Below are 25,097 nucleotides of genomic sequence, written 5' to 3'. Positions count from 1 at the left end.
TATTACGTCAGTCAAACTTGAATCCTTTCTCGAAAGCCCACCCTAGTGGCCGGGGTCAACTCAGCCCCGCTCACCTCTGTCCTGCTTGAGTGGCCGGAGATCAACAGCAATGTCATGCTGCTCACTGCTCAGGGAGCAGTTGCTGCTTTCCAAATAATCTCTGTGGCAGGCATACTCAGTGACCCACTCAATCTCGTAGCGGCAATTGGATTTGGCCGTGAGCTTGGGAATGGTGCCCTATCAGGAAGGGTCAGAAAGGAGCAAAATTAACTTTTGAAAATGCAGCTTAAATGCAGATTTCCCATGCTTCTGAAAAGCTCAAAAGTAAGTTATTTGGTTTTTACGTTTTCCTCTCCATGTTTTTGAATCATAATTGCCCTTAACATACTTTGATTATTTGACTGTCTCCATTTACTTGCAACGTGTCCGGTCACTTTCAGAGTCACACTCAAGCTTCATCCAGTGAGCCCACTCTGACCTCAACGTCATCTGACACCCACAACCTCGGCAAGCAGCCCTGACTCTGTGAAGGGCGTGGCATCGCTCACTCCTTCCAATCAGAGGTGGTGCCAAGCCTGGGCCAGATAAACCCCCACAAGGAGTGGGAACCGCCGTGCATGTGAGCGTCTAAGGGGATGGTCCATAACTCCTTTCCTAAGACTATCAAGGGGGTCTTGGGTACACCTCATCTGTACTCGTATCTGCTCCTACCCCTGTGGGAAGCCTGGCATCACCCACCATGCACCAGACTCTGGCAGAGAACTGCTTTTACAAACGTGACTCTGCCTTTGGTGTGAACCGTGATGGATGTTATGAGGTCACTATTGTTCCCTGGCGGGCAGTGGGAGACACATGTTACTGGCCTTAGTATCAGGCACAGCTGGGCTGCTTCTAAGCACCACCACTCTGCAAACGTGTACCCAGCACCTGCGACATGCCAGGCACAAGTCCTCAGCGCTAGGTTTGCAAACACACGTCACACGCTAAGTAAGCGAAAAAGTTGCAAGTCCAGCTCTGTCAGTCTCACTCAAAACCGGTGCTTTATCCACTCAGCTCAGGGAAGTCAAGAGCTAAGTGAGACAAGTCGAACACAAAGGCCACACAGTGTACATACAGTTCACTCGTCTGAGATGTCCAGCAAAGACAAGTCCATAGAGACAGAAAGGAGACTTGTGGTCGCCGGGGCTGGAGGCAGGAATGGGGTGTGACTACAGCTGGATACAAGGTTTCTTTTGGAGGTGATGGAAACGTTCTAACATTAGGCTGTGGCGATGAATGCACCATTCTGTTTATATATACTAGCAACCATTAAATTGTACTTAAAACAAGTGAATTTTACAGTTTGTAAATTCAATAAAGCTTTTTTAAAAAGAGCTGTATGACAAGGTGAATGAATGTTTACTAAAATCCCAGCTCCTAAAAGCATTCAATGAGCCAGCGTAAACGCTTGAATACACCTTCAAGTATTACATTAAGGTATCCCATGTAAGTTGCGCTGGAAATGGACCCTCTAGCTCCACTGATAGCCAATCAGCCTCGTCTGCTAACACCACTAAGTGCTCCATGTCCCAGAGAGAAGAACGTGGGAGGCTCCCAATTCTCTCCACTGTGAGCGTGTGAACCGACTCTTACTGAATGTAAAACAAATAAGAAAGGGAAACACCAAAACCACTGCCAGCCTGGAATGTCTTGTTGGGCCGAAGAGATTTCCATTCACATGTGTAGGTACAAATGGAAAGTATAACCCAATGTTCCTGAACTTTCAGAACTAACATCGGGCACCGGTCAGCCAGCCAGGCAGGTCTTCAGTGAGCTGCCCCCATGGCCCCCACACCGCCCTGGAAGTCTGGGCACAACAAATGGAAAGCTGGCTGGGATAGCACTTTCGTCTCTGCATCCCACCACACAAAACAGGCCAACCGCCAGCCCGAAACCAGAGCAAATTCCACGTTTGTTTGGGGGAGGAGGAGTATGGCTCCCCAGCAGAAGAATTCCACTCCTCCCCCTTCATTCTATTATGAGAAGACAGAAATAAATTAGAGGAAAGCCCTTCCTTTCCTCCCTGGGGGATGCATCCCTTCCATCAGCACCCACATCTGCTAAAACACTTAAACAACCAGCACACGTGCAACGCGTGCGTGCACCACCGCTGGCACCCGCCCAAGGACAGCCCAGACAGGCCCTCCCCGCACGGAGTTTACAGCTGTGCTAGAATTGAGTAAACAGCCAGAGGACAGAGTAATCAAGCTGCATGGGAGCTCAGGAGGAGGGAGGCAGCAGGGAGGGGGTGAAACGCTCCACTTAAGCCTGCAGGAACCTTCCTTCTGGCCATAGTTCTCCTACGTCGGTGCCCCCAAAGTCGGTCACTGGCCTGCACAACTGCTGCCAGGTCTGCATACCATCTGTACTAGTTGTTTCTTCCTATGTTTCTGTACACTAATTAGCTATTTTCACTTTGCCTCATCCTAAATAACAGCCATGAAATCATGTGTTTGGGATAGTGCGTGTGGTGTTTCAAACATCCATTCAAATCAGCATAACTATGAGAATTTTAAAAATCTGTCCTTGAGCCACTTACAATCATCTCCTGCAACAGTAGAACAAAGGGCTATTGTACATTCATATCCAGAGGCCCTCCAGGTGGCCTTGAAAAAGCAAACACCACGCTTTTCTCCCGGGAGCCCCAGAGTCCATCCCAGGAAGCACCTCTTCCTGGGCGTCCGCCGAGGCACCTTTTTATTGCTCCGTACCTGGACCCAGAGCCGCCACACTGCCCAGCCCCAGACCTGTGCTCACAAGCAGCCGAGGTGACAGGCGCTGCTGGGAAGTCCCCTGAAGACGAGCCACTCACCTCCCTGCGCTCCGACGGGCACACAAACGTCACAGTCACGGCTGGGCTATGACCGGCACAGAAGTCTGGCTTCCCTGCCTCTTCTTTCACGTAAGTCAGCACAAGCCTGATGACACACATTGAAGAAACAGTGTTAACAAAACTATCACTCGCATTCAAATTAATCTGGTGCCCTAAGCATTCAGCCCACTCATTTTGGGGGGAAGAGGGGGTGCTTGGGAAGGGTAACAGAATAAAGATTAAAAATGTAAAAGAAGTCATAGTACAAAATAACTTTAATTCATTTCCATTTGAAAAAAACACATTTAAAAACAAACTTCAATGTGTGCTACTTTCTTAAAAAAATAAATAAAACGACCAACATGTAAATTTAAATACTAAGACAAGCTGTTTGAGTAAAACAAACAAAAAAAATGTAAATACTCTAACAAGCAAAACAAACAGCAGAGCAGGTCCAGCATGTTTCTGCCCACAAGGCTGCACAACCACTTCCTCGCTCAACAGCTTCTAAGTACAAGCCAAAGATCATTTTTTCTTAACCTGAAGTTAGCCAAGCGAGCTGGCCGCCGTGGCCGCCCACAGCCACAGCCGGGAAGAACCTGGGGCCACTGGAGGGGTGCAGGTCTCCCTGGGGATGTGCCTCAGGGCCTGGTGCACTGGCCACACAGCCACCGAAAACTGACAGCATGCCTTTTCTCTGGAGACAAGCTCCGACTTCCATTCATTCAATACCCACATTTTACAAAGGCCTCTCTATTCCTCCCAGTATGAAGATTCACTCATTTGACCCTTAGGACAAGCTTAGGGTTGAATTATGCACCCCCCCCCCAACATACACACATACAAAAAAAAAGTCATAGGTTGAAGCCCAAACGCCCAGCACCTCAGCACGTGACTGTATTTGGAGACAAGGCCTTTAAAGAGATGACTGAGTTATTATGAGGTCATTAGGTTGGGTCGTCAGCCGATGACTGGTGTCCTTCTAAGAAGATTAAGGCAGGAACACACACACACACACACACACACACAGAGGAAGACCACGTAAGGACACAGAAAGACGGCGGTCTACACGCCAACGACAGAGGCCTCAGGAGGAGCCAGCCTGCTGACACCTTGGACTTCTAGCCTTCAGAACCCAGAGCAATACATTTCTGTTGTTGAGGCCACCCAGTCTGTGGTCCTTTGTTAGCGGCAGCCCTGGCAAACTAATACAGACACATACACAGAAATCTCCCACACATTTTTAAATTTCAGTACGCTCGTGTTTTTCGTGGACAGAAGTGCCATGTATAATTGCAGCCGTGACGTGACACTAGTTACAGACCAGAGCAAGCTGCAACCCGGCGTCTTATCAAAGGCCCTTGGAATGGGGACAAAAATCAAAATCCTTGATCCCAGTTCAGGCTGTGGTCATGTGTGGACCACTGGAGAAAAACATCCCTCTGCCGAGTCCGGGTACAAAGGCAGGAGAAGAACATGTGTAAGTAGCACAGCTTCCCATGAGAAACAACCACCCCCCCGGGAACTCGGGCGCCGCCGTGCCCCAGCCAGGAAGCAGAGCTCGCTCCCTGGAAGGAAGCCAGCAAACTGCCCTTCCTGCCTCTCGCCCTCCAGAGGATGGTGTTTATGAAGAACAGATAAATATGGACACAGCAGCAACTTCATGGTGACTCGCCATGGAAGATATCAGCAGACACCTTAAAGTAGTTGTCACTTAGGAAGCGATACACGTGTGGACATGGGCTGGACCAAGACAGAGGTTTTCACAGCTCTATGAGACACGCGATTAGAAAGTCCACGAGCCCACCAGCCTTACGGGGCTCATAGCAAGGACCATGAATTTTACAAGCACGTATGAAGCGGTCATTTTACAGGAATTCTCTTGCAACAAACTGAAAAGCCAGGATCTTGCTGAGGAGGACAAACAGCAATGGCAGACTGACCTGTCCTTGCTCACGAGCTTCAGTCCCTCCTTGGGCTGGCCAACGTCAAATGCCTGGCCCCCAGTCACCAGGCAGGCAGCAGAACCAGGGGGGCAGGCCCGCAGCTGTGGACTTGGGTCCCGCAGTGAGTCTGCAAAACGTTGCACAGGACAGTGAATCATATGATGCGTCAGGAGTGGTAACCATGCTTAATCTAAGGCCCAGGGTCCCTTTAAAAATTTTATCAAATTTTTTTTTAAGTCGCCGTAAGTAACATAAGGTAGTAGAAGTTTGGAAATAAGAAGGAACTAGGATCACATGCCATTGGAAGACCTTGGACAAGCCAGTGACCTCTCTGGATGTAAGAAGTTCGTATAGCACCACCTGCCTGCAGGGCTCTTGGGAGTGTGGGGAGCAGGAACGCAAGGTATTCACTCTGCACCTGGTCACACGAGGTGCCCAATGGACAGGGGAGGTTGCGCTCATCGCAGTTAAGGAGTGCACCTCCCTGCTAGGGAACTTCAGCGTCAGCCCCTTTCAAGCTCTACACAGACCAGAAAACGCGGGCTCTCCATGGATTCGTGTGCGAAGGTGAGTAGAATCGTGGAAAGAACACACAGACGGTTCTGGGTTCAAATCTTAGACCCACCACTTACTTCCGCTACAGCTTTGGTCTAACGACAGCTCTCATGGCCGGTGCCCCACCTCACAGGCTTGGGGGAAGAACAAGAAAAAGAACACACTAAGTGTGTCGAGAGCAACTCCCGGACTTTACAGACTACCGGCCACAAAAGCCATGATTATTGCAGCTGTGCTTCCGGTTCCACTGCATCGCTGTGACATCACCTGATGTTTTATCCATCACGGGGTTTACTTGTTTCATGCACCTTCTTCCACTTGACTATCTGCTCCAGCAGAGCAGAAGCTTCCGTGTGGTCACTGCCATCACTCAGTTCCTCAATTAGTGCCTAGCACATAACAGGGGTTCAAAACTGAGTTCCCCCACGAGTGAGTAAACATCACCTCGCATGGGTTTTAACTAAAGCCTTATCGATCACAGGGGGGAGGGTCACCACATCTTCTCCAGTTTGCCGAGAGGAGCCACAGGCTGATGGAAAGGACAGCGAACCTTATGGTCTCAAGTCTGTACTATGAAGTTGCAGCAACAGGCAGTTTCGGTCCATACCCAGCTGTGCTGTGCCTGCCGTGGGCTCAGCGCCCTCACAGTGACACATGGACAAGCTGCTTGGCTTACAGAAGATAAAATGGGAGGCAGGCGCCCCCAAGGGTGCAAAGAGTTAAGCAGACAGCAGGAAAGCCACAATTGTTCCTGAGCTTTGGAGGGTCACTTTCAAACATGGTCCAAGGCTCGGGGCAATTTCCTGGGGATGGAGAATATCTGGGCAAAGATCGGGGCACCTCTAGTATGAACCAAAGTCACTGACGTACAAATCGAATTGCCAGTCAATTGAAAAGAAAAATACTGTTCTAAGAATATACCCAGTGAATTCAAATAATCCCCGAAATCATCTAAACTAAAATGGCATATTATTTCAGAATTCAATAATCTATAAGACTCTTCAACTTTATAACCAAATTTTAGTTATAGACCCATTTAAGACCAAGACTTTATCTACCTTTTTCCAAAAGAATAAAAGCTGTCCTTTGAAGACAAAAGAATGACGATTAAAAAAAACCTGACACAGAGCAGCCGGTTGTCTCAGTGGTTAGAGCCCAGGGCTCATAACACCAAGGTCGCCAGCTCGATTCCCACATGGGCCAGTGAGCTGCACCCTCTACAACTAGATTGAAAACAACAACTTAACTTGCAGTTAATGGATCCTGGAAAAACACACTGCTCCCCAATAAAAACTTTTTGGAAATTTAAAAAAAAAAAAAAAACCTGACATACAAAAAAATCCAAATGATCACTGGCCACTCTTGGCGAACCATGTATGTGGTATACTCACTTTTTAAAACAGTTTAGCAATAATAAACAAAATGGTACATAATGTATATGTACAATTTGAAGAATAACTGTAAAGTAATATTCACGTACTTACTACCCAACAAGACCCTCACGTACTGAGTTTATTTTTAAATTTTTTTTCCAAGCTTTTCTAAGGCCAAAGTCCTACATGCTGTGTGAGAAATAAGAATGGAAAAAAAAAAAAAACAGAAAGATGATCTTTTTGTTAGTTAATTACGAGCAAGATTTCCTCGTGGCACAATCTCAGCAAGGCAGCAGGTGGACAAGTCCTGGCCTACAGGACTAACAATTCATAGCCCTTGAAAGAAACACCAAGCTAGGTTCTAGAAATCGCTGCTAGAACAAGCACGGGCTCAGTAAAACTTCTCATGGCCCTTTTTAGATAAAGACCTTGTACAGCCTTCAGTTAATTGTCAAAGACACCCAAGCTTCTCACGCCACCTTCAGAGAAAGCCAGGAAAGAAGTCGGCCCAGAGCGAAATATACGTCGTGACCAAGTGCCCAAGGATGTTGGGCATCCCTCTCTCTTTTACCCAGCCTGCAACTCAAAGCCAAGGGACTTGGGTGCAAACAGCTGGCTAGACACTCCTTCACCCCCCACCCCGCCGAGGAACTCTGACTCCATTCCGCTCCAGCCATCCTCAGCGCCCCAGCACACCAAATCAATCCACTCTCCCCCATCTCATTGGAAGTAAGATTTACTGGAGACTCTTGAAACCCAAAGTGTCCAGCAGAGAGAACACACTGGGATGGACCAATCGTTCGAAGGGAATTTGCAAAGGAATCAATTTACTGGGGGCCAAGGACTGGGTTGTACACAGAGAATATCTTTTGGGACAAAAACCTTCTCAGGGGGCTTTGTCAGTGACCTGACTATCCAAGGAGGTGAATACAGGGGGGAGAACACAGGCTTTGAAACCTTCTAAGACATGCCTCACCCCCACGCCCATGCCCACCCAGATTCAGACCTATGTCTCTGCAAATGTTGATGAACAGAGACGTGTCCGGATCAGAGTCATCCACCAAGTAAGCACCACTAATTTTGATGAGTGGATTTAAATCATGCTTCTTCAACTCTCCATCAAATGCATAGCACGGAACCTGGAAGAGAGGAGAGAAAGAAAGGTAAGTCTTCAACACACACCTTCCTGGGGCCAGTGGCTCAGCAGAGCCTACAGCCGATGTCTCGTAACACTGGCCTCCAGGGCTCAGGACCTATGAGGCTGTGATGGCCTCTGACAAAGCGAAGGCTGACGAGCGCGTCAGCTGCTGCACAGTTAGTTCTCCCCTCACCCACGCCAGGCCTCTGCTCCTGCAGTCATCATAGCTCATGGGCATCCTTTTCCCTCCCCATGCAGAAGTACCAACCACCTTATAAATGTCCTCCTTTGTCCCTCTGCCCCCTCGGCTGTCATCCCAGAGCTTGGTGATTTACAGCAAAATCCCCTGACCTGTCCATCCTCGTTACCTCCTCCTCTTCCTCCCCTTCCGTTCACTCCTGAATGCAGTCACGGCAGATTGCTGTCCCCACTCCGCCAAAACCACTCCTGCCAGGCCACCACCAACCACCAGTCAGATCTGATGCTCACTCTCAGCCTTAGCTTTCCCTTTGCTGGGCTCACAGTGGCATTTGATGCCACCGATCCTCCCATCCTGGCCCAAACCCTTTCGTCACTCTGCTGCCTGGCCCCCCAGTGGCTCCTGGTTTCCCTCTGCCCACTACCCGCTCTTACTCAGCTTCCTGGAACATTCCCCATCTTCCTTCTAACTAACTTCAAACGCAGAGTCTCCACACCTGGCTTCTTAGACCACGTCCCCATCTCCACTCATGCCCAGGGTGATCTCACGCATTGCGTTCGATACCCACCATTGGCTCCCAAATGCAAGTCTCTAGCTGGGACCTTCCTCCCGCTCCAGACTTAACAGCCAACCACAGCAGAATCTGTGTTTACAAACATACTCGAGAGAAAATGCTGTTCCCACACTGTGGTGCTGACATTTGGGATGACCATGAGCCCATCCAACCTCTGTGCCTCAGTGTCCCCCATGCGTCATGTCAGTCATGGCTTCACAGAGCTGCTGTGGGAACGAACAGGTTAAGACGTGGCTGTACAAGTTGGTACACGTGTTACTTGTTGTAGTTGTTATTTATCATTGTGACTGACATACACAAAAGCATCTCAAATATAACATATTTAAAATGGGACTTCAATTTCTCCCCCAAAACCTGCTCTTACCTCAGTGCGCCCCATCTCAGCATGGTGCCACCCCTCGGCCAGCTGCTCAGGCCAAACCCTTACGGGCACCCTAGATCCCACACACCCCACATCCCAACCGTGAATTCCACCCCAAAACCAGATTCTGGATCAACTCACTTCTTACCCTTGTCAAACCACCGTAATCTCCTCTTGCTATAGCCCCTTTGAACTGGTCCCTGCTTCCACATTACAAGCCCCTGACCCTGCAGCCTATGTCTCCACAACCACCAGCTCCCCTGCTCAAAATCTACCAGTGGCTTCCATCTCACGAAGAACACAATCCCGTCAGACCACTGCACGCAGCATCACGACCCCCGGTGCAGCTCAGCCCCCGTGGAACTTGATGCTCCCCCTACCTGGAATGCATTTCCCAGATATCCATGTGGCTCTCTAAACCTCGTCCAGGTCACCTGCTCAGTGAGGCCTTTTCTAGCGTGGCGCTCTCCACCTCTCCCTGTGCCTTGCCCTGCCTTCTTTTTCTTCACAGCACCGCTATGCATCACCAGGGACGGCCACGGCTGACTTGTCGCCTTCCTCTTGCAAGAGTGTACACTGCCTGGGACAGGCCTTTGGCACTGCTGTAGCCCTGAGAAGGACTCAGGACAATGCCTAGACCCTCACCTCCGCTCAGTAAGACATGAAGACAACTGCCTCCTCTGGGCACCTAGTCCACCCTTCCTGGGCTCTCGTTTATAACCTTGCATCTCTATCAACTAATGGCCTCTGCTTTCTAAAATGTCCAGGAGCCCATTACAGTTGGCAAGATCCTATGCTTTAAAAGTTCTGCCTATGTCTGAAGGCAACACATTCAAGCCCCGAGATGTATCCAAGACTAAAAAAGGCCCCGGTCACCTACTTACCACCACCTACTGCTAAGTCTTTATTCGAAACACCCCTGTAAGTCTTGCTTCCAAAATAATACGTTGGCATCATTTTAATCGCCCCTGCAAAGGAACAGCCTAAAAACTCATGTTTTCTGCAATCATTTTAAAGTAGTCTGCTTCATCATCTTCTGTAGATAATTTTCCTAAAATTTAGTCTTTTGGATTGCAGCTATTCACAGGCATGTTTACAAAGGTTAACTGCTTAATATTTAGCTTTCAGATTTTTCTTAGAGAGATGCTATCAACCTGCAGGAATGCTCTAACCCAGTGACCTTTTTCCCCAGTCCTGTGTTCCAAGATTTCATGGCGAACTAATGGATCACATCAAACAACCGATACCTCCTCACAGCCTCAGGGAACAACATGCACTCATTCCAACCAGATCCTCAAGGCAAAGCCCCCATGGCCTGTGCTGCTGATCAGAGATCCCACTGACAACGGAGGAGCTTGGCACGTCTGGCACGACACACGCGAAGCCGGCCAGATGCCAAACCTAACGCTATGTCCCACTCGAGAGGCAATGAAAAGAAAAGAAAGGTATTCCTACAGGCCATCACTAGGTTCTAGTGAAAGTAACCAGTGTCCACAACCCTGCAAATTGAAGGCCTGTCCTCCCCCAACAAGGTAATACAGAATCACTAACTCAAGAGGGGAGCGACTCCGCTGACTGGTTAGAATGGGAGACAAGCATCACCTCTCCCGGCTACACAATGAAAGCCTCTGAAAGAAAAGGGAACAAGCAGGCTGGCCCGTGGCTGGAGGGAACGGTGGGGCCCCACTTGAAAGAACTCGCAGTTCTGAATCAGCTCAATTCCACCAAGAGGCCTGAGGGATTCCAGGAAATGAGGCCACAGACACCCAGCACAAGGCAGTTAGCCACCTCTGGCCGGCTCTCCACTCCAGGAAGGACTGGCAGACACACCCAGTGCAGCGCCCCACAGAACTGGAGTGTACCTCGGAAAGGCAGGCCAGGCTCCAGGGGGACGTCCTCCCACTTCCTGCCCCACTGAGCAAAGCAAAGGAAACATTCATGAGAGCAGGGACCGAGCAGCCGGGGGAGGGAGGTGGTTGCCAGCTCCATACTCCACACACTGAATCAACCTTGTTACAAAACGCTGCATGTATGTTAACCATATTTATGTAACTCTGGTACGTTCTGAATTTTCTGTGTTCCCACGAGTGCTATGGTAGGTCCGGGACGTCTGTCCACAATGTTTTAAAGAAATTATTATCTAGACAAACCCTACCAGAATCCACCGAACAAGCATTATAGCGGTCGTTTTCAAAGGCACTGTCTGGAACTACCACGACCTTTGCCCATCAAAGCATTCTAAACCTGACACGGCAATACTCACACAGGAAATGAGGAGACATCAGTCAGGTGTGCAAATCGAGACTACACCAACTCGAAACCAAATCTGGATTTTTTTTTTTTTTAAGGAATGCGGAGTGTTTTACAAGTACATAAAACATTTAACATAATTTTTTGAAGTTATACCATAGCCTGTAGGTGTAATCAAATACAACTGAAGACAGAGAAAAGGGAGTGTGCTTTATTATGATCTGCTAGCAGCTCTGCTAACAGGGACAGCAAGGCTATTTTAGCAGCCATCACGCTCGTCAGTTTTTTCTGTCTAATGTACCTACACCGAAGGCAGAAAGAAATTCAGGTTGTGAACAGATATGCCCTCCATACCTTTAGTCCAAGGGCTCCTGAAAGCAAGAATTTCAAGGCATGATGAAATTCCCACTGCTTAGCCCACAACAGGCCGTCAATAAATGGAAACTAAATGAATAAAGCCCCAGCTGCGGACGAGAGCTAGAGACGATCAGTGAAACTGCAACATTGCTCAGGCACCTTTAGATCGGCTTCTTCTCAGAGAAATTAAATGTCAGTGTTTTGAGAAAAACAGCTATACCTCCCTACTCCACTCCAAAAAATCAGTTTAGAACAGAGCATACTTCTATAAAGGGCCACAGAATAAATATTTTAGGCTTTATGAGTCACGTAGGTCTCTGCTACGTATTCTTCTTTGCTTTTTTACAATCCTATAAAGATGTAAAGACCACTCTTAGTACTGGGGCTGTACAAACACAGACCACGGCAAGATTTGGCCCACAGGCTGTACTTTGTGACTTCTGGCCTATAACATAAACAAAAGGGGGGGGGGGGTAATCACTCTTTCTTTCTTTCTTTAATTTGGAAAGCAAATTTTTCCCTAGGTGATGGGAGACACAACTGTCAGTTTAGCAAAGCAAGGGATGAGGACAGCCGCTCAGTTAAACCAGAAAAAATGGGTATCCCGATCAGGTTGCAGAATTAGGGCTGAAGGGAACAGCCGTGGGGCCTGGAAAGGTCTGGGGTCTCACGGGAGAGCAGAATGCAAACCTCTCTGCAGTTCTGAGATGCTTCTCCTGCCACTAACTGTTTACTGGCAAACAGTTCAACCTCCGTTTTAAAATTTAGTTTAAATTTGACACCATCTCCTAAATTCTCGTGTCATTTCATTAGGCCTTATTTCTTTTCACCCTTGAAGCTTTTTTCTCCTTGACCAGTCCCTATGCTCTTTTCTGGGAAGCAGCATTTTGCCTTCCCCTCACCCTCATCTCACTGTCTTATCTTTTGTAGATTGCCATATTTGAAAAGCCTATGATCATTTATTATTCACAATTTAATTTGGTTTATTTTTTTTCAAAACAAACGTCTTTTTTTGCCCTTCTTAAACGATATTATCTCTTTTTGCCATTAGTGAAAATGACTCCCATTTGGCAGTTCCTAGCTCCTAAAAGAGCTTTTGAACTCAATCCTTCAGAACAGAAAACTAATGAAGAAAAGTGAGAATTATGAACCCACGAAGACTGTCTAGATGAGCACAGGAAACCACGTTTAAGACCCAGGTGGTGGGAGAGGAGAAGCGGCCGAGGGAAGTGCCGTCTGCTCTCCTCCACGGCCAGGCCGAGTCACGTGACAGAACCAGAGCCTCTCCTCTAGGGAACAGGATCTTCATGGATCACCAACAAGGACTTGACCAGAGAAAGAGTGGAAGGAACAGTAATAGTCCTTCAGTCTCTGAGGTGAGCTGGCAAAGAACTGGAGGGCTTGAATTCACAATCCAGAAGCCACCCCAAAGCTGGGAGATGGCACCTGTAGGCAGAGTGAATCATCTACTCCCCAGCTCAACCATGTTACTTAGTCACTGAGTTGCATAGCACCAGAAACCAAGAACTAACTTGGCTTACGTGGGTGAGCCATTCTATTTCAGTCACATTCTGTGATATTTTAAACGCCCTGTCCTAAAAATAAGGACCATCCAGCACAATTTTAACAATTAAATCACATGACGTGGAGTTTGAAAACGAAACAAAGATTTCCGCCCCAAAAGGTTTGTGTCAGTATTTCAAACCTTAAGGGCCCCAGAATGTACTTCACAAGCATATAACCTTGAAATGCCCTTGTTACCTCTTTATTAGCTTTAAATATGTCTTTCTTGCAGGCTGCAGTAGTCCTCCATTCAAAGTAATGCACACAGTCTGTTGCAGTTACAAATTCAGGAGTTCCCTATTAAAAATAAAATAAAAAGTAACCATACTACATATTGTAAAGTTTTCTTCTTTAAAGTTAGAAACAGTAGAGGCTAATGAAAATTTTTAAAGTAGCAACAAGGGGGGGGGGGGGGGTGAACCCAACTGTTCTAGTTCAACAAGGTCATGACGAAGTTCCCAAACCCAAAAATTCTGAGACAAAAGCTTCATGAAATCATGTTGGAATTTTAGTATAATCGGGCCAAAACTGTTCTACTGCCCCAACTATGCAAGTACAGTAAACTCATGGGAAGTAATCCTCGGAGTCCTTCTCTTCTCAAACTCCAAATGTTCTCTAAACCAAATGCTAACAAAATCAAAGCCAGAAAATGTGACCTCATGTTTCCTGTAAGCCAAGGGAGGAGGCCCATGCAAACCCAACCGAGTTCCTACACCAGCCTCGCTTCAGACACCCCCGTGCTGGAAAGCAGCCCCTCCCAACAGACTACAACCAATGTTAACTCCAAACTGAACCACAGACAGCATTTCTGGGTGGTACACAACATGGCGAGAATTTACCTCTATGCTCCCATGTGCTAGTCTAAGGAGTTCTTCGCCATTCTGGTACTTTTATGATAAACACAGACTTCTTGAAGAAAATCAGTTAAAATTAAAGCAGCAGCTAGCTTATTCGGTAACGCAGACCTCCATATTTCATACTACTGCAAACAGATTTTTTCCCCCAAGGTCTCAGCATAGGCAATAGTGCTGTTGATAGCCTGGTCCAAACTTAATGCAAGTTCTGTTTTTAAAGTTCCTCAGATGATACACTGTGAGCCTGAGGATACAACAGTCACAGCACCGAATTCTAAAATAATATTTTAAAGCAATCTGGTAGCCACATGAGTTTCACTCAACCTGATTTTTCTAAACGTTTGAGTTCTTACTCTGATTAGAGAACATTCATAAGATCTGTATACAAATTGCCTTTCCTAAAAGCTAGCAATTATTTACTGAAAGTCCATTTCTAAATAGTAAAGATTGAAATAAAAAAACCACATACAACATGCAGAGAGCAAGAACAATGACGGCCTCTTTCAACAGGAGGAATACCCAAAAAGGTGGGGCTCCCCATTAGCCACTGGCAAAGGCGTTTCCTAGACAGATGTCCGTCTCTCCAGTTTAATGTAAATGAAGAAAGAAAAACATTTAAAAAAAAATACACATTGCCTAAAACCTATCAAAATAAAACAGTGAGAGATTTTAGAAAGAAAAAAAAAATTATTCCTGAAACATAAACATTAAACAGTGTTTTGAATTGTAGTTTTACACAGGCTGTGCATCGAGTTTCACTTAAAAGTTGTAACTACAGACTTAGGATTTTTTACTTATTGGTTCTTAATAGTGATGGTGATTTGGTTGGGGTTTCTGTTTATCTGTTTATATTTTCAATTTTGCTCCCTTATTCTTCCTGGAGCATCACTATATTAAAACTTCCCACAGGGAAAACAGTTTTAACCAAATAAGGACTATACAGCGGCTCCGAGGACTCACCAGGGTTTTCCCACACAGGAAGGTGATGCTACTCTGGACTCTATGGCCTCTGCTTTGCTTCACATCACAGTCCACTGTTGTGTTGAATTCCAGAAGAGTTCTGGTTGCACTTTTCAAAAGAGAGTCACCTATTTGGAGAGGAAAGAGTATGACCAAGCTATAAAATATTCACAACCATAAAGCCATTGCCAAGCAGAAGCAAATTAAAAGTGGCACTAATTCATCTGAAAGCTTATAAACTTACAAACTGTCCCTTCCCCAGAATTCTCCATCTCAGGAATAGCCTCCCCATTCACCCAGCTCTTCAAGCCCCAAACATATTCCACAAAGTCCTCTCTCTCATCTACTACATTCAATACATCAGCAAGTCCTGTTGGTTCTACCTCCATCTCAGATCCATCCACATCTCTCCATGTCTATTACTACTAAAACAACTATCATCTCTCACCTGTACTCTGGCCCCAGCCTCCTAATTGGTCCCCTTGCCTCCACTCGTCTCATCCCTCACCATACACTCTGCCCCAACCATCTTGCACCAGCAGTGTGATCATCAAAAATATACATCAGAACCTATAACTCAGCTGCTGAAATTCTTCAATAACTCCCCATCATAAGTGCAATAAAATCAAAATTCTTTAGAATGGCCCAAAAGTAGGGTGATCATGTCTCAGTTTGCCTGGGACGTTACTGTAATAACCCAGAATAAAAAATAAAATCTATAAAATGTCAATATGGTGATGGTAGTTGGCATAGGAACAGAGTAACTGACAGACTGGAATAGAGACTAGAACAGAGAGCACAGACATTTGTGCAAATCAAACTTTAATCTGAGATACAAGTAATATATCTGATCAGTGGGCAAAGAAGAGACTGTTTAATAAACGGAACTGGAAACAAAATGCCAATCCATATGGGAAAAAAGACAGAACTAGAACTGGATGCCTATGTACCACCATATACAAAAATAAACTCTAAATGGATTAAAGATGTAAATGTCAAAAAAACAAACTTTAAAACTCTTAGTAGAAAATATAGCTATCTTTTAGATCATTATGTAGGAAAATATTTAAGATACAGCAGCATTAACTACAAAAAAAACTGATAAATTTGTCTTGCTAAATTTAAAAGTTTATATTCATCAAAAACTAGCTTAACAAAAACAGAAACAAGTTATAAACTGAGAGATACACAGAGCTGGCAAAGCACTGGCATTAAGAATATATATATATACTCACACACAAACAAAAAAAATTATAATTCTAGGAAGTAAAAGAAAATGAATGACCTCTGAGTGAGAGAAGCTCAAAAAGAGAGGAAGAAAAACACACACGTAGTCAAGATATGGTAAACTTTAATGTCAAAAGCAAAGAAAAAATTCTAAAGCTTCTAGGAAAAAAAGAGTATGTCACATGCAATAGATAGCTCAATATAAAATGGACAAGACATGATCAGACAGAAGAAAAACATGTGTCAATAAATATATGAAAGAATGTTCAACATCATGGGTGAACAAGGAATTGCAAATCCACACCACATGGCACACCAATTACCACCATTCCATTGACAAAAAAAATTAAATGCCAAATGTTAGAGGAGAAGGGCCAGAGCCCTCCAGCGCCGCATGGCATGATGCCTACAGTCGAACGCTCACATATCCTGCGACCGAGCTATTCAGCTCCTAGGTGTATACACAAGAAAAAGAAATGTGCACACGTATCTAACAAGAAGCAAGTGAAAAGAGCATATCATGTTCTTCACACCAGCAAAAACCTGGAAACAACCCAAATGCCCACCGACAGAAGAGTGGATCAATTAACTTTGGGAGACCCACACAGCATTACACAGGCGGTAGAAGAAATAAGCCACGGTAAAAGGTAACAACATAGTTGATTTTACCAATATAACACTGTTGTTACCATTTAAGTCCCAAGAAAGTTAAAAACATCACATACACACACAGAGACTGGGGTGGGGGTGGGAGGAGGGGAGAGTGGGGAAGAGAGGAAGGAAGGAAAAATTTAAATAAAGGATATGGGCCAATAATTATTTCCAGTGAAGGCACGTAGAGGTATGGAGGAACACATAGATAGTGGTTGTCAAATACCTAATTCTTGTTGGAGACATGGTTCGTTACATTATCCAAAACAACTAATTTAAAAAAACAAAAAGAAAAAAGGTTGGTCCACAGATTAATGATCAGTGTATATCATGAAGTCAGTATTATATGTGGTCCAATTCAATACATACACCTGAGATCCTCAAAAGGGGAAGAGAGAGAAAAGGAAGAGGAGGGATGAAAATTAAGATGCCAATTGGAGAAAGGGTAATGGGTTTCAGAGCTGCCCCACATCATCAAGCTAGACAGTACAGCGGTCCTTTGTCCTGCCTGCCTACGTGCAAGGGTCTGCCTGAAATTTCCGAGGTCTGTTCGAAAATCTGCTTTCGGTCAAAAGGGTACAAAAGCCCTGCCGCTGCTCCGGGACCGAGGACAGCGCCTTGTGGACAGCTCCCGTAGCCCCGCCCACAGTGGGCAGGCCTAGGGCCGGGAGATGGGGCGGGGCTTTGGTGCGCTCCTGCAGCCCTGCGCTCCAGGAGACGCTGAGGGCTGGCGAGGCTGGTGGGAAGCGGCGCGCGCTGCGGTCACAAGGGGGCGCTCACAGACCGCAGCCCCCCCACCTTGAAGACCCTCCCCCACGCCTCCTGTCCCCCACATTGCGACCCGTTCCGGCCCTGTGCCCAGAGCTCCTGGGGCCTCCTCATAACTGCTGAGCCCACCTTGAAAAGGAAACGAGAAGGTCCCTGGCCTTGGGCCGAGAGGGATCCAGCCGAGCTCTGCCGCCGCAGCGCGGGGCACCGGCATCCCTCAGCATCAGGCCCCATCGGCATCGCGCCTGCCCATCCATCTCGCCTTCCTCCTCTGCCCGCTCCGCCCAGCGGCCGAGACCGGCTGCCGACCCGGGCATACCGGGAGAGGCCGCAGCGAACCGCGGCAGCGAACCGCGGCAACCGGCCAGCCTGGCCGTCCTCCCCGGACAAGAGCCGGGCGAGGACTGCGGGGCGGCGGCCAGCACGCCAGGCCCACGGCCAGCTCCCGAGGACGGCGCCAAATGGGCTGGGCCGCGCTCGCCGGGCCCGCCAGACCGCGCCGGGTCCTCCAGACCGCGCGCCGGGCCCGCCAGACCACGCTCTCCAGGCCGGGTCCGCCAGACCAGACCGCACTGGCGGGGCCCCACCAGACCAGACCGCGCCGGGTCCTCCAGGCCGCGCTCTCCAGGCCGGGTCCTCCAGACCAGGCTGCGCGCGCCAGGCCCGCCAGACCGCGGTCTCCAGGCCGAGCCCGCCAGACCAGGCCGCGCTCGCCCAGGCCCGCCAGGCCGCGCCGAGTCCTCCAGACCGCGCTCTCCAGGCCGGGTCCGCCAGACCGCGCTGGGTCCTCCAGACCGCGCGCTGGGCCCGCCAGACCGCGCGCTGGGTCCGCCAGACCACGCGCTGGGCCCGCCGGACCGCGCCAGGCCCGCCAGACCGCGCGCGCCAGGTCCTCCCGACCACGCTCTCCAGGCCGGGTCCGCCAGACCAGGCCGCGCTCGCTGGGCCCGCCAGACCAGGCCGCGCTCGCCGGGCCCGCCAGATCGCGCCGGGTCCTCCGGACCGCGCCGGGCAGCGCGCGCCAGGTCCTCCAGACCGCGGTCTCCAGGCCCGGTGCTCCAAACCAGGCCACGAGCTCCAGGCCCACCAGACGGCGCTCTCCAGGCCGGGTCAGCCAGACCAGGCCGAGCTCTACAGGCCAGGCCGCGCCGGGTCCTACAGACCCTGCGTACCGGGCCCGCCAGGCCACGCTCTCCAGGGCCCGCCAGGCCTCGCCGTGTCCTCCAGACCGCGCTCTCCAGGCCCGCTCCGCCCGATCAGGCCGAGCTCGCCCGGGTCCACCAGAACAGGCCGCATTGGCGGGGTCCCACCAGACTAGACCACGCCGGGTCCTCCAGGCCACGCTCCCCAGGCCGGGTCCTGCAGACCAGGCTGCGCGCGCCAGACCCGCCAGACCGCGGTCTCCAGGCGGAGCCCGCCAGGCCAGGCCGCGCTCGCCTGGGCCCGCCAGACCCAACCGTGCTTGCCGGGCCCGCCAGGCCGTGGCAAGTCCACCAGACGGCGGTCTCCAGGCCGGGCCCGCCAGACCACGCCGGGTCCGCCAGACCGCGCGCTGGGTCCGCCAGACAGCGCTCTCCAGGCCGGGCCCTCCAGGCCGCGCTCGCCCGGGCCCGCCAGACCAGGCCGCGCTCGCCAGGACCCGCCAGACCAGGCCACGCTCTACCGGCCAGGCCACGCCAGGTCCTCCCGACTCTGCGCACCAGGGGGCCCGCCAGGCCACGTTCGCCCGTACCCGCCAGGCCAGGCCACGCTCTACCGGCCAGACCTCGCCGGGTCCTCCAGACCCTGCGGACCAGGCCCGCCAGGCCGCGCTCGCCCGTACCCGCCAGACCAGGCCACGCTCTCCAGGCCAGACCGCGCCGGGTCGTCCAGACCCTGCGCGCCAGGCCGCGCTCACCAGAGCCCGCCAGACCAGGCCGCGCTCCGGGCCTCCCAGGCCTCGCCTGCAACCCTCGGCGTCCCCGGCCGAGCCCAGCCGAGCTCGCCACTCGGCCTCGCTGAGGCTGCAAGGCCTAGCGATCCCAACCTCCCGAGCGGCCCCAGGGCACACCGCACGGCCCCCGGGCCTCGCCAACATATCCATCAGAGCCTGCCAGGCAGGCAGACAGCCCTCTCCATGCTAATCACCAGTGTGCTCGAGCAAGGCTTCCCTCGCTACCCACTCTCCCGTCTAATATCGTGTCGTGCAGTTCAAAGTGGACTATCACATCAGTTGTTTCACCAAATTGAAAAAGAATCCTCTCTACCCAGATTTCCTTCCAGCTACTGCCTCATTTTTCTGCTCTTTATATCAACACTCTTTAAAAGAGATTTCTATTCTTGCTACCACCGATTATCCCCTTCAGATACTGCCCCTTGTCCCCTGCACCGGCTTTCCTCCCAAGAGCCACAAGACTCACTCCCTCAGCTTCAAGTCTTTGCTTACATGTCACTTTCTCAGCAACACGTACCCCACTTAATATCCCTGAACACACCCCTGAGACCGCCAGCACTCCGAACTCTCCTTCCCTTTCTTTTTTACAGCACTCATATTCTAATATACTACTAGTCATTGTTGTTTTTGTCTGTAAGCTCCATGTGAAAAGGGATTTTTGTCTGTTTTAGTGACTGATTCATTCAAGTATTTGTTATAAATAAATGAATATTAAGTGTTTGCTGTTTTAAAATATAATTTATTCATATATATTTTAAGATGTGAATTAACCAAGTAAATCAGAATAAAATATACAATTTATTGAACCATCCCCATATGGTTAGTTGTTCCCGCATATCTGCCACAATTAACACTACAAAAAAAGATTGTACAAAAATCTATGTACAGTACCAACTCCTCTATCTATTGGTAAGATTTACAAAAGTAGGTTACAGGAATATGTTTTAAAATTTAGCAGATATTGCCAGACTATCAGGAGAGACCATAAATGGAACAAAAACATGAGTTATATCTAAAACTCAACCAGATATCTTAAAATATCCAATAGAATTGTATCATTTTAAGAAAATAATGAAAGAACATAGGGTGTAAGAAGATATTTTCACATCTTAATAGTGAGAGATGCAAAATTCACACCAGTGCTCACCCTGACGGCTATTGTAGAATTCTGTGAGCGCACACAGGAGCCGCACAATATAAGTATCACCTGAAGTAAGGGCCAGGCTCCTGAGTGAATGAGGTCACTTGACACAGCGACTATGATCAGATTCACTGTGTCCTACCCAAGTCACCAACAGGAAGGCAGCCAGAATTCCAGGCTTTGGTGGTGAGTAACCTCAATTAACACTCTTCCCTAGTGGGCACATTCCCTCAGTTCAATGGGCTGGTAACAGGCTTCCTGAAGTGGACATATAGCTTTTAACTCTCAGAAAGATTAAGTTAAAACCATAGTATTCATATTTAGGATGTCAGAAGGAATGTGAACACATTCAGCATTTTCACAAACTTGCAATGTTTAATGTTATAACTCCAGTTCAAAGGTTATAACTGAGCAACTGATTTAGACTGTGACACGCTATTAGAACATCCAAGAGAATTTCAGGTTCATCACATTTATGTTCAAAGTAGTAAATATTTTAAGTTTAAAGTATTACATTTTTATTAGAGCTTAAGTTTTAATTGGCAGTTCACATATCTGAAGTACTTTAAAAGGGACTCAAATATATAAAATGCATAAATCATTTAAAAATCTGAAGATGATTCAACTAGGTTATAAATGACACCAAATGTTGTTCACAGGCCTGATAAAAATGAATGCTAACCTCTGATATATCTAACAATATCATTTGCCGAAGGAAGAACTAACTAATGTATGACTTTTTTAAATCAAAAATAATGTAACATTATTGTAATATTATTTAAACCAAAGTTGGGGTCTTATCATTCCTTTCTAAGTATAAAAACTGCCCTTGTGGGCACTATAAAACTCACATCACGATTATCTTCCCTAAAGAGTTGCAAACTATCCTCCTATAGCAATACATGAAATGCGCGTTTCTAGGCTCCTTGTCAGCGCTCTATGATATGATGCAACCATTTAAACTTCTGCCGATCTGATTACAATTTGACTGGGGAAAAAATGAATTTCATTTTTGCTTTGCTTGGCATTTACACCTGGCTTACTAGTGAAGCTGCACTGACCATTAGGATTTGCTCTTTGCAAAAGGCCTATTCTTAGACTTTGCCATTTTTCTCCTGGGTTGTTTGTCTTACCGTTTATTAAGAGAAGCTCTTAGCTCTTCCAGATTATATTTCTACTTTTACTAGGTTTTTTCCCAATGTCCTATTGTTTTTTCACTTTTAATATAACTGATCTGTAATTTCTGTTATATGATATGGAGAGGACTGATGCTGTTTGCTAACAGATAAAATACCTAAATTATACCGAAATTTTTGGTTATACATGAAGTTCTCATATCTATTTGGACTTAGTGCCATACTAACTCTCCTGTTCCTCTGATTTATCGGGAGTTTTTGCGGCTGTTCTCAAAATTCACATTTTTTCCCTCTCTAGAGAGTTCATAAGGAGTTAGTTTCTCAGGAGTTCAGATTTCCTGTCATGGTTCCCATTTTAGCTCTATAACTGTCTGAGCGCCTCTATGACTCTCAAACAACACAGCCCTAAATAAGTACACAGACTCTGGAGCTGGCCTGTCAGCATTCAAATTCATAGCCATGCAACCTCTGGCAAGCGGCTTATTCATTTCGTGCTTCAGTGTCTCCATTTATAAAATGAGGGGAATGAAATTACTTACTTCCAAAAGTTGCTGCATGGATTAAATGAGATATTTTACTTAAAAACATAACACCTGGCACATAAGTGCACAAGAAATTTAGTTATTATTTTGTTATAAAACAAAATGTGTAATAACAATTTTAGTTATTTCCATTGAATAACACAAATTAGCAAAATTAGATCCGATTCAAGATTACCTGTGTACTAATATTAATGTCACTGTCACCCACTCACACTAGTTTGGTTTCTTGAGGTGAAGGACAGGGCAACCGTGGACAGTGCTGAAAGTATTTACCACCTAGCAGACTCCTCTCCCTTTCAGAGTCTGAAGCTCTGGGAAACGTCTCTGTCATGTGTGTCTGGGAGTAAAATGAGATTGGAAACTGCTGGTTTATGTCACCGTCAACCTGTAGCTAAGCTTTTAACTCATCTAGTTACCTTCAGCCTCTCAAGACACTTCGACCCCCTCTGTTCTTCCATTGGGCCCAGCTTTCCACAAATGCATTTCAGCAGATCACCTCCCCCATTACCATCACAAAGAATCTAAAATGGATCCACTACCAACACCAGAATGTATCAAGTCTCCTGCCTGGCTTTCAAAGCCTACCTAACTTGGTTATTCTCAAATTTTGTCCAGCCATGCCAACCTCACAAATCACCCTCCGAGCGACCTGTCTGCATCTAGTATTGGTCTATGTTACACTAGACTAGACCAGACTACCACAAGCTAGAAGACACACTTTCATTAGCCAAAAATACTACAGTCAAGCATTATAATAAAGTCAATAAGAAAACTACTCTTCCTCTTTCTGAAAACCTGAGCTACATTAGCCAACACGTCCACTTGTGGCCTCTCTCCGTGAATCATCAGAAAATCCCAACCAGGAAAACGGCAATCTCACTTGCAAGTTTTTTAAGCATATCGCAAAATAATACAATTTGTCTGACCCAAGAGTTCACAGCAACCTGGCGCTTCCTCAGACCTCTATCCTGGGCTGCAAATCCCTCTTACCGTGTTTTCAGTCCAACAGTCTCCTTCATGGGAGAGAGGAAAATCGAACAGGAGTCGGGCCTCAACCAGCAGAACTTGAAGACCTCCCTCTCCTTACTCGAAACATGACTTGCTAGAAAGCTCTTTTAACTGTGTTGGGCATTTCCATTCAAAATGACAGGCAGAGCTACTACCATTGGAGCTGCACCTCCCAAAGCCAATCCCCAGTCACGCGCTGTCTCCACTGCGTGACGGTCCCTCACCATGAGACTTCACCAAACTGCCTTGGTCAAAAGTCACCACTGACATCCATGCTACCAAATCCTAGGACAACAGTGGCTGCTTTTATGTCTGCCCCACACCTATGTCTTCATGGAGGCATCTGCCCCTTTCCCACCCCACATCACTTGGTAGGGCTGTCAGCCCACGTGGATCCATCATCCTCACCAGAGGAAGGGATCCTGACCCCAAAGGAGGGCATATGGGGAAATAACATGAGCCCTAGAAAAGGTGGACTTGCACTTTTTCCCCTGGGACTGCCAGTCCTTAGGACTATTGAATTGTTCATGTAAGCTAAAGCCAATGGCCATCTTTGACCCCGTGTGACTACAGGCTGCCCGAGAATCAAACCACCACAGAAGAAAGCAGAACATTACAAGGGAGAAAGGGACTGGACACTAGAGGAAATGAGGTGAAGGAGGGAGAGAAGAAAAGAGAGCATTTAAGAAAGAGATGAGAAGGCAAAGCTACACAGGAAACACCCTTTTATATCACTAAATACAAATGCAAATAATTCTTTGTAATGATTGACTACATGGTATCCACAAGCTGGAAGTAACCTAATTTGATCTCATGGTGGACACTTAAATTATTACCACTTGTAACTATTATAAAACATAAACGTACCTTTTGGATTATAAGCATTAAAATTGTGTAGATACCTATATACACAGAGTCATTTTTTGCAAAATTGGGGTTCTTCACATCCAGTAATTTACGGACAGATTTACTTACCCACGGAACGGTAGCTGCCTGTCTTCAAGTCGTGCACACAAACAGCACTTGATTTCCCACACTGGGCAATACCCACATTTCCGCAGACGCTGATTTTATAAAGCATGTGATTTCTGGTATCAACAGCTTCCCAAGTATAACTAAAAAGGAGGAAAAACAATTTGTCACTGTCACTGATCTGTCAATAATTAAACTTCTCTAGTTTTACATTCAAGCCACATCTGCTTAAGAGGACCACAACTTTCATTAACCAAAAATACTGAAGTCAACTACGTATGTTAAGTTGAATAGAAGCCAGGGCAGAAACCACTAAATACCACCCTGCTCTGGTTCAATCCGCCCTGAAGCCACCTCAAGACTCAGCGATGATCAAAATTTTTTAAATCCTACCGTTAACTTAAGAATATCAACCCAGATAAGTAATTGCTCAAGAGTCATATGGATATAAGACAGTAACTGATCCGATCACACTGGAATGCCGAAAAGTCCAAGGAGTGTTGTTGTTTTTTTTTTTTTACTTTATTTATTTTATTTAAAAACTAGTTGTGGTATGAAAGACAGTTCTACTTCTGGTTTTACCTTTTACAGCTACAGTTCAGATTGGAGCTGATAAGACGAGGTTGTGCAATGAGTGCCTGACTATCTGACTCAAAATCAGACTTTTACTTTGGGGTTGACCCACAGCGACAAGCATTTTACATACATTAACACTCACTGTCTGCTCAAACTTCTGAC

The 25,097-nt window shown here is 47.3% G+C and overlaps 1 protein-coding gene across 2 annotated transcripts in view; it reads right to left on the bottom strand.

The window, feature by feature from the left end:
* IGF2R (insulin like growth factor 2 receptor) overlaps positions 1 to 25,097 on the bottom strand; it is a 98,659-nt gene that overhangs the window by 54,337 nt on the left and 19,225 nt on the right. The window contains exons 2-8 of one of the 2 annotated variants that reach the window (XM_074333775.1): positions 24,363 to 24,502; positions 14,982 to 15,109; positions 13,366 to 13,464; positions 7,732 to 7,864; positions 4,795 to 4,924; positions 2,852 to 2,957; positions 75 to 237 (exon numbers count right to left, since the gene is read on the bottom strand). In XM_074333775.1, the coding sequence (XP_074189876.1) occupies positions 75 to 237; positions 2,852 to 2,957; positions 4,795 to 4,924; positions 7,732 to 7,864; positions 13,366 to 13,464; positions 14,982 to 15,109; positions 24,363 to 24,502 (899 nt within the window). Of the gene's footprint in view, positions 1 to 74; positions 238 to 2,851; positions 2,958 to 4,794; positions 4,925 to 7,731; positions 7,865 to 13,365; positions 13,465 to 14,981; positions 15,110 to 17,756; positions 17,983 to 24,362; positions 24,503 to 25,097 lie in introns of those variants that run through there. The other variant, XM_074333774.1, reaches the window with a different exon arrangement.

This window comes from Rhinolophus sinicus, linkage group LG05, assembly GCF_036562045.2.
Source record: "Rhinolophus sinicus isolate RSC01 linkage group LG05, ASM3656204v1, whole genome shotgun sequence".
Taxonomy (NCBI): Eukaryota; Metazoa; Chordata; class Mammalia; order Chiroptera; family Rhinolophidae; genus Rhinolophus; species Rhinolophus sinicus.
Note: the sequence above shows the minus strand (reverse complement) of the source record. Positions and strands in the feature narration are given on the sequence as shown.